The 15893-nt window shown below is 49.0% G+C and overlaps 2 protein-coding genes across 3 annotated transcripts in view; both read left to right on the top strand.

The window, feature by feature from the left end:
• LOC139415790 (phosphatidylcholine:ceramide cholinephosphotransferase 2-like) overlaps positions 1 to 15893 on the top strand; it is a 742387-nt gene that overhangs the window by 218509 nt on the left and 507985 nt on the right. The window lies entirely within an intron of this gene.
• LOC139417054 (coiled-coil domain containing 171) overlaps positions 851 to 15893 on the top strand; it is a 72622-nt gene continuing 57579 nt past the window's right edge. For both annotated transcript variants that reach the window (XM_071166298.1, XM_071166299.1), the window contains exons 1-9: positions 851 to 920; positions 1475 to 1689; positions 1899 to 2076; positions 3376 to 3550; positions 4179 to 4357; positions 12316 to 12462; positions 13483 to 13575; positions 14563 to 14661; positions 14795 to 14856. In XM_071166298.1, coding sequence (XP_071022399.1) covers positions 1532 to 1689; positions 1899 to 2076; positions 3376 to 3550; positions 4179 to 4357; positions 12316 to 12462; positions 13483 to 13575; positions 14563 to 14661; positions 14795 to 14856 — 1091 coding nt within the window. In that variant the 5' untranslated portion in view covers positions 851 to 920; positions 1475 to 1531. The remainder of the gene's footprint in view (positions 921 to 1474; positions 1690 to 1898; positions 2077 to 3375; positions 3551 to 4178; positions 4358 to 12315; positions 12463 to 13482; positions 13576 to 14562; positions 14662 to 14794; positions 14857 to 15893) is intronic.

Raw genomic sequence — 15893 nt, forward strand, 5'->3', positions numbered from 1 at the left:
GCCTTTCCTTCCAGTTCTCTGCTGCCAATGACTGGAACGAACTGCAAAAATCACTGCAGCTGGAGACTCACATCTCCCTCACTAGCTTTAAGCACCAGCTGTCATAGCAGCTCACAGATCACTGCACCTGTACACAGCCCATCTGTAAATAGCCCATCCAACTACCTCATCCCCATACTGTTATTTATTTAGCTCCTTTGCACCCCAGTATCTCTACTTGCACATTCATCTTCTGCACATCTATCACTCCAGTGTTTAATTGCTAATTACTTCGCCACTATGGCCTATTTATTGCCTTACCTCTCTTATCCTACCTCATTTGCACACACTGTATATAGACTTTTTTCTATTGTGTTATTGACTGTGCGCTTGTTTATTCCATGTGTAACTCTGTGTTGTTGTTTGTTTCACACTGCTTTGCTTTGTCTTGGCCAGGTCTCAGTTGTAAATGAGAACTTGTTCTCAACTGGTTAAATGAAGATGTTCTCAACTGGCCTACCTGGTTAAATAAAGGTGTTCTCAACTGGCCTACCTGGTTAAATAAAGGTGTTCTCAACCCTCCTACCTGGTTAAATAAAGGTGAAATAAACATAAATAAAACATTGCTTCACTCATCCATGTCTCGATTCCCCCTTCATAATTATTTTTTTAAATTCCAATGGAGGGATTACAACACAATAACAAATAAATATAAGACATCAACTACAAATATATGTTCTTCTTATGAAACAAATAAACAAATAATAAATAAACAAAAATAAAACATCGTCAACATTTTTATTGTTTACAAACCCCTTTCTTTAACGCGTCAGAGGGCCTGTTCGGCCAATCGGAGGGCTAGAAGGGAAGCGGGAAGTGACGTACGAAAACAAACGGCAAAGATGGCGTCAAATTCACAACGGATATTGAGACAAACATCTGTAAGTTCCTCTTTAAACGTACTCTACTTGTTTGTTACTTCATCGCCACCGGGTTGTATAAAGTCTAAAACATTATTGTCATTTCAGAAGTTCTTACATTTTTTTTGTCTAAAATGTACTTATTTGAACCGATCTCGACTATCGACCGTCTTGTTTCGGGCAGAGCGGTCTTGCTGGCAAGGCAACGTTAACTAAGCAACGTAACGTTTAACTCGGTTATCTCAAGGGTCTCTGACTAGCAGACAAACTATCAGCGGGTTTACTGTCAAGCCAGAGAGGGAGCTATCCGATATAGTTAGCCAACCAATGCCCAATCCTCTTTGCTTCAATACTTCGTAATTTTTTTATTTTTTTTTCGTTTACCTGCGAACTAGATATTCTCATACTAGTGTGATCTATTTAGTTAACCTTAACTAGTAAGTTAGTAGCTGGCTAGTTTAGCTCATCGCCTTCACTTGTAAGGTAAACAAAACATCATTGTGTTTCCAAGGTTACAAAATAGGCTTTTAGCTAATCAAATATTTGCATTATAATAATATAATATACACTCTCAGGGGACAACAGACTAGAATCAGTAAGTCTGGACAGAGTATCCTCTCTGACCTGACATTATGCCAACGGAAAGACCGGCGGCAGTCACTTCGGAGCGGCTCCGGTATCATGACCGACCCAGACGGAAGGACGGTGGGCAGTCCAAGCCCTCCCTGCGGGCCTCACACCCCCGATCAGCAGCTACTGCAGCCAAGTGCTGCGAGGATGAGATCAACAGGTACGGAGGAACCTTTTATCTACCAGAGGACAAAATATGTTTTAAATGTAAAAATAATAGTTATTTTTTTTGAGATGATTGAATACACAGATAGACAGTTGTGTAAAGTCAACACATATTTCATGTTCATAGTTACGGATGCATGCCAATAACCTAGATGTTTACACACAGATAAATGCAATTCTAACTGTAGTTTCTCTGTGTTTCAGACTGAAGGAGATAATCTGTGCTCTGCAGGCTGAGCGTCAGCAACAGCGCTCCAGGGAAGAGGAGGGGGACAGGCTGGGGGTTGTTGGACAGGAACCGCGGGGGCCCGAGCAGCTACGATGGAGGGTCAACCAGCTGGAGAGAGACAAGCTGGAACTAACCTCCAAACACAACGAGCAGGTACTGAAGACCTACCCTTACATTTATAACACAATATCAATACTACTGTATAATAACTACACAATACAACACAATATCAATACTACTCTATGATAACTACACAATACAACACAATATCAATACTACTGTATAATAACTACACAATACAACACAATATCAATACTACTGTATAATAACTACACAATACAACACAATATCAATACTACTGTATAATAACTACACAATACAACACAATATCAATACTACTGTATAATAACTACACAATACAACACAATATCAATACTACTATATAATAACACACTACAATATCAATACTACTGTATCATAACTACACAATACAACACAATATCAATACTACTGTATAATAACTACACAATACAACACAATGAACAGGTACTGTAGACCTAGCCTTATATTTATAACACAATATCAATACTACTGTATAATAACTACACAATACAACACAATATCAATACTACTGTATAATAACTACACAATACAACACAATGAACAGGTACTGTAGACCTACCCTTATATTTATAACACAATATCAATACTACTGTATAATAACTACACAATACAACACAATATCAATACTACTGTATAATAACTACACAATACAACACAATGAACAGGTACTGTAGACCTAGCCTTATATTTATAACACAATATCAATACTACTGTATAATAACTACACAATACAACGCAATTACACTGCTATGTACAGTACCAGTCAAAAGTTTGGACACACCTACTCATTCCAGGGTTGTTCTTTATTTTTTACTATTTTCTACATTGTAGAATAAGAGTGAAGACATTAAAACTATGAAATAACACAAATGGAATCATGTAGTAACCAAAAAAGTGTTAAATAAATAAAAATATATATTTTAGATTCTTCAAAGTAGCCACCCTTTGCCTTGATGGCAGTTTTTCACACTCTTGACATTCTCTCAACCAGCTTCATGAGGTGACTACCTTGCTGCTTGGTTCCTCAACTTCGGTGGTCGGGTTAGCAGGCTGCTCGGTGAGCTCAGCTTCGCAAATCGACATGGCGGTCCTCTGTTTCTTTGCTCTTGGCGGTGCCCTGACATTTTCCAGAATAGTCCGATATAATTATTCAGCTCGCGGCTAACAAAAACGTGTCTGGTGAAATGGGTGTTCATTTCCAGCCCTGAGTGCTGATGGGATTTATTACGACGGCCCCCGTATGAACCTCTAGTTTGAAACGGGTAGGGTGCCAACTGGGACCGTCTGACAGTCCTATCACCCAGCGTTTCCTCCACCCTTCCCCTCCAGGTATCCTCTCTAGAGGGCCAGGTGGCCAGGCTGAGAGCAGCAGTGGAGAGAGGAGAGGCACAGAGACAGACTCTTGAGTATGATATGGCTGTAGTCAGGAAGGAGGCTGGAGTGGAGAGAAGTAACCTTCAGGAAAACATGGCTGCTCTCTGCAGTCAGAATGAACAACTCATGGGTAAGTAGTAATCGCCTCTCTGGAGTAATCATCTTGTTGTTATATGGTATATCTGGTCTGTATCTAACCTAACAGAGGTAAAAATGGATCCATCCAGAGATCTGTATATAATGACAAGATGCTCATGTCTCCCCCCTAACAAAGGGAGCCCAAAATAAGCCCATAGAACAGACAGATTTTGGGCAGAGTGAAACCTCTCGCTTCGCCTCTTCCTCTCTGATATGTCTGAGCCCACCCAAAAAACTGCTGCAGTGGATTATGGTCATTGTAGTTAATGACCATGTTTCTGCCCTGAACTAGGTTGAATATTTACTTAATGAAAACTACAACTCCCTTCAGCCCAGCATCTCACATAATTCTGGACATGATTTCTCTCTAGAGAAACGGCACGTTGGGCACACATAAAAACACAGAGCTAAAGGAAATTCAAGTAATTGAACCGACGTCAGTCAATGAGTTGTTTAATTACCAGAAAAATAAAATATATGTCTTCGTCACTCAGCACTACAGATTGGTGTTGAGTATTTTAGTGTGTATTGATTGATGATGATGGTGTGAATGTCTGTATCAATGCTGTGTGTGTGTGTGTGTGTGTGTGTCTCTGTGTGTGTATCTATCCATGTGTCAGAGCTGCAGCAGAGAGTGTGTGTCCTTCAGAAGGCTCTGGAGATAACGCGGATGGCCCGGGAAGAGGACCAGCATGCATTGCAACAGGAAGTGGAGGAGCGGGACGGACTGGTGCTGAGCGCTAACACAGAGAATGATCAGCTCACCGCTGAGAACAAACACCTACATACCCTGCTGCAGGTAACACACACACACACACACAGCATTGATACAGACATTCACACCATCATCATCGTCATTAATCCCTGCTGTAGGACACACACACCCTGCTGTAGGGAACACACACACCCTGCTGTAGGGAACACACACCCTGCTGTAGGGAACACACACCCTGCTGTAGGGTACACGCACACCCTGCTGTAGGGTACACGCACACCCTGCTGTAGGGTACACACACACCCTGCTGTAGGGTACACGCACACCCTGCTGTAGGGAACACGCACACCCTGCTGTAGGGAACACACACCCTGCTGTAGGGAACACACACCCTGCTGTAGGGAACACACACACGCTGCTGTAGGGAACACACACACCCTGCTGTAGGGAACACACACCCTGCTGTAGGGAACACACACACGCTGCTGTAGGGAACACACACACCCTGCTGTAGGGAACACACACCCTGCTGTAGGGAACACACACCCTGCTGTAGGGAACACACACACGCTGCTGTAGGGAACACGCACACCCTGCTGTAGGGAACACACACCCTGCTGTAGGGAACACACACCCTGCTGTAGGGAACACACACACGCTGCTGTAGGGAACACACACACCCTGCTGTAGGGAACACACACCCTGCTGTAGGGAACACACACACGCTGCTGTAGGGAACACACACACCCTGCTGTAGGGAACACACACCCTGCTGTAGGGAACACACACCCTGCTGTAGGGAACACACACACGCTGCTGTAGGGAACACACACACCCTGCTGTAGGGAACACACACCCTGCTGTAGGGAACACACACCCTGCTGTAGGTAACACACACACCCTGCCTTAGGGAACACACACCCAGCTGTAGGGAACACACACATCCTGCTGTAGGGAACACACACCCTGCTGTAGGTAACACACACCCTGCTGTAGGTAACACACACCCTGCTGTAGGTAACACACACCCTGCTGTAGGGAACACACACCCTGCTGTAGGTAACACACACACCCTGCTGTAGGTAACACACACACCCTGCTGTAGGTAACACACACACCCTGCTGTAAGTAACACACACACCCTGCTGTAAGTAACACACACACCCTGCTGTAAGTAACACACACACGCTGCTGTAGGTAACATTCACCCTGCTGTAGGGAACACACACCCTGCTGTAGGGAACACACACACACCCTGCTGTAGGGAACACACACACACACACACCCTGCTGTAGGGAACACACACACACCCTGCTGTAGGGAACACACACCCTGCTGTAGGGAACACACACCCTGCTGTAGGGAACACACACCCTGCTGTAGGGAACACACACCCTGCTGTAGGGAACACACACACACCCTGCTGTAGGGAACACACACCCTGCTGTAGGGAACACACACCATGCTGTAGGGAACACACACACACCCTGCTGTAGGGAACACACACACACCCTGCTGTAGGGAACACACACCCTGCTGTAGGGAACACACACCCTGCTGTAGGGAACACACACCCTGCTGTAGGGAACACACACCCAGCTGTAGGTAACACACACCCTGCTGTAGGCAACACACACCCTGCTGTAGGGAACACACACCCTGCTGTAGGGAACACACACCCTGCTGTAGGGAACACACACCCAGCTGTAGGGAACACACACCCTGCTGTAGGTAACACACACCCTCCTGTAGGTAACACACACCCTGCTGTAGGTAACACACACCCTGCTGTAGGGAACACACACACACCCTGCTGTAGGGAACACACACCCTGCTGTAGGGAACACACACACACCCTGCTGTAGGGAACACACACCCTGCTGTAGGTAACACACACCCTGCTGTAGGGAACACACACCCTGCTGTAGGTAACACACACCCTGCCGTAGGGAACACACACACACCCTGCTGTAGGGAACACACACCCTGCCGTAGGGAACACACACACACCCTGCTGTAGGGAACACACACCCTGCTGTAGGGAACACACACACATCCTGCTGAAGGTAACACATACCCTGCTGTAGGGAACACACACACCCTGCTGTAGGGAACACACACACACCCTGCCCTAGGGAACACACACCCTGCTGTAGGGAACACACACACACCCTGCCTTAGGGAACACACACCCTGCTGTAGGAAACACACAAACACCCTGCTGTAGGGAACACACACACACCCTGCTGTAGGGACCACACACACCCTGCTGTAGGGAACACACACCCTGCTGTAGGGAACACACACACTGCTGTAGGGACCACACACACCCTGCTGTAGGGAACACACCCTGCTGTAGGGAACACACAAACACCCTGCCTTAGGGAACACACACCCTGCTGTAGGGAACACACACCCTGCTGTAGGGAACACACACACGCTGCTGTAGGGAACACACACACCCTGCTGTAGGGAACACACACCCTGCTGTAGGGAACACACACACGCTGCTGTAGGGAACACACACACCCTGCTGTAGGGAACACACACCCTGCTGTAGGGAACACACACCCTGCTGTAGGGAACACACACACGCTGCTGTAGGGAACACACACACCCTGCTGTAGGGAACACACACCCTGCTGTAGGGAACACACACCCTGCTGTAGGTAACACACACACCCTGCCTTAGGGAACACACACCCAGCTGTAGGGAACACACACATCCTGCTGTAGGGAACACACACCCTGCTGTAGGTAACACACACCCTGCTGTAGGTAACACACACCCTGCTGTAGGTAACACACACCCTGCTGTAGGGAACACACACCCTGCTGTAGGTAACACACACACCCTGCTGTAGGTAACACACACACCCTGCTGTAGGTAACACACACACCCTGCTGTAAGTAACACACACACCCTGCTGTAAGTAACACACACCCTGCTGTAAGTAACACACACACCCTGCTGTAAGTAACACACACACGCTGCTGTAGGTAACATTCACCCTGCTGTAGGGAACACACACCCTGCTGTAGGGAACACACACCCTGCTGTAGGGAACACACACACACCCTGCTGTAGGGAACACACACACACCCTGCTGTAGGGAACACACACACACACACACCCTGCTGTAGGGAACACACACACACCCTGCTGTAGGGAACACACACACACCCTGCTGTAGGGAACACACACCCTGCTGTAGGGAACACACACACACACACCCTGCTGTAGGGAACACACACCCTGCTGTAGGGAACACACACCCTGCTGTAGGTAACACACACCCTGCTGTAGGGAACACACACCCTGCTGTAGGGAACACACACACACCCTGCTGTAGGGAACACACACCCTGCTGTAGGGAACACACACCATGCTGTAGGGAACACACACACACCCTGCTGTAGGGAACACACACACACCCTGCTGTAGGGAACACACACCCTGCTGTAGGGAACACACACCCTGCTGTAGGGAACACACACCCTGCTGTAGGGAACACACACCCAGCTGTAGGTAACACACACCCTGCTGTAGGCAACACACACCCTGCTGTAGGGAACACACACCCTGCTGTAGGGAACACACACCCTGCTGTAGGGAACACACACCCAGCTGTAGGGAACACACACCCTGCTGTAGGTAACACACACCCTCCTGTAGGTAACACACACCCTGCTGTAGGTAACACACACCCTGCTGTAGGGAACACACACACACCCTGCTGTAGGGAACACACACCCTGCTGTAGGTAACACACACCCTGCTGTAGGGAACACACACCCTGCTGTAGGTAACACACACCCTGCCGTAGGGAACACACACACACCCTGCTGTAGGGAACACACACCCTGCTGTAGGGAACACACACCCTGCTGTAGGGAACACACACACACCCTGCTGAAGGTAACACATACCCTGCTGTAGGGAACACACACACCCTGCTGTAGGGAACACACACACACCCTGCCCTAGGGAACACACACCCTGCTGTAGGGAACACACACACACCCTGCTGTAGGAAACACACAAACACCCTGCTGTAGGGAACACACACACACCCTGCTGTAGGGACCACACACACCCTGCTGTAGGGAACACACACCCTGCTGTAGGGAACACACACACTGCTGTAGGGACCACACACACCCTGCTGTAGGGAACACACCCTGCTGTAGGGAACACACACACACCCTGCCTTAGGGAACACACACCCTGCTGTAGGGAACACACACCCTGCTGTAGGGAACACACACACGCTGCTGTAGGGAACACACACACCCTGCTGTAGGGAACACACACCCTGCTGTAGGGAACACACACCCTGCTGTAGGGAACACACACACGCTGCTGTAGGGAACACACACACCCTGCTGTAGGGAACACACACCCTGCTGTAGGGAACACACACCCTGCTGTAGGTAACACACACACCCTGCCTTAGTGAACACACACCCAGCTGTAGGGAACACACACATCCTGCTGTAGGGAACACACACCCTGCTGTAGGTAACACACACCCTGCTGTAGGTAACACACACCCTGCTGTAGGTAACACACACCCTGCTGTAGGGAACACACACCCTGCTGTAGGTAACACACACACCCTGCTGTAGGTAACACACACACCCTGCTGTAGGTAACACACACATACTGCTGTAAGTAACACACACACCCTGCTGTAAGTAACACACACACCCTGCTGTAAGTAACACACACACGCTGCTGTAGGTAACATTCACCCTGCTGTAGGGAACACACACCCTGCTGTAGGGAACACACACCCTGCTGTAGGGAACACACACACACCCTGCTGTAGGGAACACACACACACCCTGCTGTAGGGAACACACACACACCCTGCTGTAGGGAACACACACACACCCTGCTGTAGGGAACACACACCCTGCTGTAGGGAACACACACACACACCCTGCTGTAGGGAACACACACCCTGCTGTAGGGAACACACACCCTGCTGTAGGTAACACACACCCTGCTGTAGGGAACACACACCCTGCTGTAGGGAACACACACACACCCTGCTGTAGGGAACACACACCCTGCTGTAGGGAACACACACCCTGCTGTAGGGAACACACACACACCCTGCTGTAGGGAACACACACCCTGCTGTAGGGAACACACACCCTGCTGTAGGGAACACACACCCAGCTGTAGGGAACACACACACCCTGCTGTAGGGAACACACACCCTGCTGTAGGGAACACACACCCAGCTGTAGGTAACACACACCCTGCTGTAGGCAACACACACCCTGCTGTAGGGAACACACACCCTGCTGTAGGGAACACACACCCTGCTGTAGGGAACACACACCCAGCTGTAGGGAACACACACCCTGCTGTAGGTAACACACACCCTCCTGTAGGTAACACACACCCTGCTGTAGGTAACACACACCCTGCTGTAGGGAACACACACACACCCTGCTGTAGGGAACACACACCCTGCTGTAGGGAACACACACACACCCTGCTGTAGGGAACACACACCCTGCTGTAGGTAACACACACCCTGCTGTATGGAACACACACCCTGCTGTAGGTAACACACACCCTGCCGTAGGGAACACACACACACCCTGCTGTAGGGAACACACACACACCCTGCTGTAGGGAACACACACACACCCTGCTGTAGGGAACACACACACACCCTGCTGTAGGGAACACACACCCTGCTGTAGGGAACACACACACACACCCTGCTGTAGGGAACACACACCCTGCTGTAGGGAACACACACCCTGCTGTAGGTAACACACACCCTGCTGTAGGGAACACACACCCTGCTGTAGGGAACACACACACACCCTGCTGTAGGGAACACACACCCTGCTGTAGGGAACACACACCCTGCTGTAGGGAACACACACACACCCTGCTGTAGGGAACACACACCCTGCTGTAGGGAACACACACCCTGCTGTAGGGAACACACACCCAGCTGTAGGGAACACACACACCCTGCTGTAGGGAACACACACCCTGCTGTAGGGAACACACACCCAGCTGTAGGTAACACACACCCTGCTGTAGGCAACACACACCCTGCTGTAGGGAACACACACCCTGCTGTAGGGAACACACACCCTGCTGTAGGGAACACACACCCAGCTGTAGGGAACACACACCCTGCTGTAGGTAACACACACCCTCCTGTAGGTAACACACACCCTGCTGTAGGTAACACACACCCTGCTGTAGGGAACACACACACACCCTGCTGTAGGGAACACACACCCTGCTGTAGGGAACACACACACACCCTGCTGTAGGGAACACACACCCTGCTGTAGGTAACACACACCCTGCTGTATGGAACACACACCCTGCTGTAGGTAACACACACCCTGCCGTAGGGAACACACACACACCCTGCTGTAGGGAACACACACCCTGCCGTAGGGAACACACACACACCCTGCTGTAGGGAACACACACCCTGCTGTAGGGAACACACACACACCCTGCTGAAGGTAACACATACCCTGCTGTAGGGAACACACACACCCTGCTGTAGGGAACACACACACACCCTGCCCTAGGGAACACACACCCTGCTGTAGGGAACACACACACACCCTGCCTTAGGGAACACACACCCTGCTGTAGGAAACACACAAACACCCTGCTGTAGGGAACACACACACACCCTGCTGTAGGGACCACACACACCCTGCTGTAGGGAACACACACCCTGCTGTAGGGAACACACACACTGCTGTAGGGACCACACACACCCTGCTGTAGGGAACACACACCCTGCTGTAGGGAACACACACACACCCTGCCTTAGGGAACACACACACCCTGCTGTAGGGACCACACACACCCTGCTGTAGGGAACACACACCCAGCTGTAGGTAACACACATAGAAACAACGTGCCATTGGACTTCTGTTGTAAATATGTTTAAATATGTTTTAAATATGTTTTCATGATAAGTGTTGGTTTGGAGATGGTTTAAGCGAAAAGTTTGCTGGTATGGCATCACCGTATGAGAATGATTAAAACATATGTCACAGACATTCAGTTCAGTGACGACTCCTGGTAGTTCAGTCGACTCCTGGTAGTTCGGTCGACTCCTGGTAGTTCGGTCGACTCCTGGTAGTTCGGTCGACTCCTGGTAGTTCGGTCGACTCCTGGTAGTTCGGTCGACTCCTGGTAGTTCGGTCGACTCCTGGTAGTTCGGTCGACTCCTGGTAGTTCGGTCGACTCCTGGTAGTTCGGTCGACTCCTGGTAGTTCGGTCGACTCCTGGTAGTTCGGTCGACTCCTGGTAGTTCGGTCGACTCCTGGTAGTTCAGTCGACTCCTGGTAGTTCAGTCGACTCCTGGTAGTTCGGTCGACTCCTGGTAGTTCAGTCGACTCCTGGTAGTTCAGTCGACTCCTGGTAGTTCGGTCGACTCCTGGTAGTTCGGTCGACTCCTGGTAGTTCGGTCGACTCCTGGTAGTTCAGTCGACTCCTGGTAGTTCAGTCGACTCCTGGTAGTTCGGTCGACTCCTGGTAGTTCGGTCGACTCCTGGTAGTTCAGTCGACTCCTGGTAGTTCGGTCGACTCCTGGTAGTTCAGTCGACTCCTGGTAGTTCGGTCGTCTCCTGGTAGTTCGGTCGACTCCTGGTAGTTCAGTCGACTCCTGGTAGTTCAGTCGACTCCTGGTAGTTCGGTCGACTCCTGGTAGTTCGGTCGACTCCTGGTAGTTCAGTCGACTCCTGGTAGTTCGGTCGACTCCTGGTAGTTCGGTCGACTCCTGGTAGTTCGGTCGTCTCCTGGTAGTTCGGTCGACTCCTGGTAGTTCGGTGTTGAGATACAGCTGGACTGACCTCTAGTGGGCATTTAGAAGGCAAACAGGACACAGTAAAATACATTCATTTGGTGGGCTTCGATCAAAACAGTCACAATGACAATTTGTTGTTATTGTTGAATATTAACCCTTTGTTCACCCCCTCTGTCCCGTTCTCCCACTTCTTCCTCCCCTCACCTCTCCCTCCCTCACCCCCAGGATCAGGAGGAGACTCTGCAGGAGCTGAAGAGGAGGATGGGGGAGGTGCAGAGAGAGAGGGAGAGAGACGGGGAGGCACTACGACGTCAGACCAGCGAACTGGGCTACATCACAGAGAGAGAGGAGAGAATGAAGAAAGAACTAGAGGTGAGTGAGGGAGGGAGAAACCAACAGAACCATCCTAGAGAGAGTCAACACTCTAGAAACCAACATAGAACCATCATAGAGTCAACACTAGAAACCAACATAGAACCATCCTACAGAGAGTCAACACCCTAGAAACCAACATAGAACCATCCTACAGAGAGTCAACACCCTAGAAACCAACATAGAACCATCCTACAGAGAGTCAACACCCTAGAAACCAACATAGAACCATCCTACAGGAAGTCAACACTCTAGAAACCAACATAGACCCATCATAGAGAGTCAACACTCTAGAAACAAACATAGAACCATCCTAGAGAGTCAACACTCTAGAAACCAACATAGAACCACCCTACAGAGTCAAGACTCTAGAAACCAACATAGAACCATCCTACAGAGAGTCAACACTCTAGAAACCAACATAGAACCATCCTACAGAGTCAACACTCTAGAAACCAACATAGAACCATCCTACAGAGAGTCAACACTCTAGAAACCAACATAGAACCACCCTACAGAGAGTCAACACTCTAGAAACCAACATAGAACCACCCTACAGAGTCAACACTCTAGAAACCAACATAGAACCACCCTACAGAGTCAACACTCTAGAAACCAACATAGAACCACCCTACAGAGAGTCAACACTCTAGAAACCAACATAGAACCATCCTACAGAGAGTCAACACTCTAGAAACCAACATAGAACCATCCCACAGAGAGTCAACACTCTAGAAACCAACATAGAACCATCCTAGAGAGTCAACACTCTAGAAACCAACATAGAACCACCCTACAGAGTCAAGACTCTAGAAACCAACATAGAACCATCCTACAGAGAGTCAACACTCTAGAAACCAACATAGAACCATCCCACAGAGAGTCAACACTCTAGAAACCAACATAGAACCATCCTAGAGAGTCAACACTCTAGAAACCAACATAGAACCACCCTACAGAGTCAAGACTCTAGAAACCAACATAGAGATTTCAAATAGAGTGTGTTTGTGTGTTCCTCAGACCGCCCTACAGAGAGTCAAGACTCTAGAAACCAACATAGAGTCTGAGAGAGCTGCTCACCTGGAGTCTAAATTCAACTCTGAGATCATACAGGTAAAACACACACCTCTTTAATGTGTAGTTGACCCTGTAGCTGACCCTGTAGCTGTCCCTGTAGCTGTCCCCGTAGCTGACCCTGTAGCTGTCCCCGTAGCTGACCCTGTAGCTGTCCCCGTAGCTGACCCTGTAGTCTTTAATGTGTATTCCCTGTAGCTGACCCTGTAGTCTTTAATGTGTATTCCCTGTAGCTGACCCCGTAGTCTTTAATGTGTATTCCCTGTAGCTGACCCCGTAGTCTTTAATGTGTATTCCCTGTAGCTGACCCCATAGTCTTTAATGTGTATTCCCTGTAGCTGACCCCGTAGTCTTTAATGTGTATTCCCTGTAGCTGACCCCGTAGTCTTTAATGTGTATTCCCTGTAGCTGACCCCGTAGTCTTTAATGTGTATTCCCTGTAGCTGACCCCGTAGTCTTTAATGTGTATTCCCTGTATCTGACCCTGTAGTTGACCCTGTAGTTGACCCTGTAGCTGACCCTGTAGTTGACCCTGTAGCTGACCTTGTAGTTGACCCTGTAGTTGACCCTGTAGCTGACCCTGTAGCTGACCCTGGGCCTCTGACCCTGTAGCTGACCCTAGGCCTCTGACCCTGTAGCTGACCCTGGGACTCTGACCCTGTAGCTGACCCTGTAGCTGACCCTGTAGCTGACCCTGTAGCTGACCCTGTAGTTGACCCTGTAGCTGACCCTGTAGTTGACCCTGTAGCTGACCCTGTAGCTGACCCTGTAGCTGAACCCTGTAGCTGAACCTGTAGCTGAACCCTGTAGCTGAACCTGTAGCTGAACCCTGTAGCTGAACCCTGTAGCTGACCCTCTATCTCTTTCCCTCTCTCTCTCTCTCTCTCTCCCTCCCTCCCTCCCCCCTCTCTCTCTGTGTCACTTTCTCTCTCTCTCTGTCTCTCTGTATCTCTCCCTCTCTCTCTTCTCTCTCCCTCCCTCCCTCCCTCCCTCCCTCTCTCTCTCTCCGCCCTCTCTTTCCCCCAGCTGCGTATCCGTGACCTGGAGGCAGCTCTACAGGTGGAGAAGTGTAGCCAGGCTGAAGCCGTGTCCAGTCTGGACATGGTCAAACAACAGTTCAGAGAGGTGGGTAAAACCCAGGCTAAGGAGATGGACCTTACCGTTGTCCTCTTGAGCAAGGCCCTTAACCCCACAACGTGCTCTCCATCGTTGTTCACTGTAATGGACAATACATTTGTATTGTTGTATTCTACTGTAGGTGGAGCGGGCCTACAGCATAGAGAGAGACAGGGCACGGGACTCTACTGGCAGACTGGCACAGTAAGTGTCCATCCAAAATGGCACCCGATTATTTTTCTAGTGCAGTCTGGGTATACAGTCAGAAGTTTGGACACACCTACTCATTTATGTGTTTATCTTTATTTTTACTATATATTGTAGAATAATAATGAAGACATAAAAACTATGAATTATTTTAATGTAACCTTTATTTAACTAGGCAAGTCAGTTAAGAATAAATTATTATTTACAATGACGGCCTACACCGGCCAAACCCGGACGACGCTTGGCCAATTGTGCGCCGCCCTATGGGACTCCTAGTCATGGCCGGTTGTGATACAGCCTGGAATCAAACCAGGGTGTCTGTAGTGACGCCTCTAGCACTGAGATGCCTTAGAACGATGCGCCACTCGGGAGCCCTAAATAACACATATGGAATCATAAATGGCCACCCTTTGCCTTGATGACAGCTTTGCACACTCTTGACATTCTCTCAACCAGCTTCATGAGGTAGTCACCCGGAATGCATTTCTATTAACGGGTGTGCCTTGTTAAAAGTTAATTTGTGGAATTTCTTTCCTTCTCAATGTGTTTGAGCCAATCAGTTGTGTTGTGACAAGGTAGGGGTGGTATACAGAAGATAGCCCTATTTTGTCCATATTATGGCAAGAACAGCTCAAATAAGCAAAGAGAAACGACAGTCCATCTCTACTTTAAGACATGAAGGTCAGTTAATCTGGAAAATATCAAGAACTTTGGAAGTTTCTTCAAGTGCAGTCGAAAAAACCATCAAGCGCTATGATGAAACTGGCTCTCATGAGGACCGCCACAGGAAAGGAAGACCCAGAGTTACCTCCGCTGCAGAGGACACGTTCATTAGAGTTACCAGCCTCATAAATTGCAGACCAAATAAATGCTTCACCGAGTTCAAGTAACAGACACATCTCAACATCAACTGTTCAGACGAGACTGGGTGAATCAGGCCTTCATTTTTATTTTTTATTTATCCGTTATTTTACCAGGTAAGTTGACTGAGAACACGTTCTCATTTACAGCAACGACCTGGGGAATAGTTACAG

Source organism: Oncorhynchus clarkii, chromosome 9 (assembly GCF_045791955.1).
Source record: "Oncorhynchus clarkii lewisi isolate Uvic-CL-2024 chromosome 9, UVic_Ocla_1.0, whole genome shotgun sequence".
NCBI lineage: Eukaryota > Metazoa > Chordata > Actinopteri > Salmoniformes > Salmonidae > Oncorhynchus > Oncorhynchus clarkii.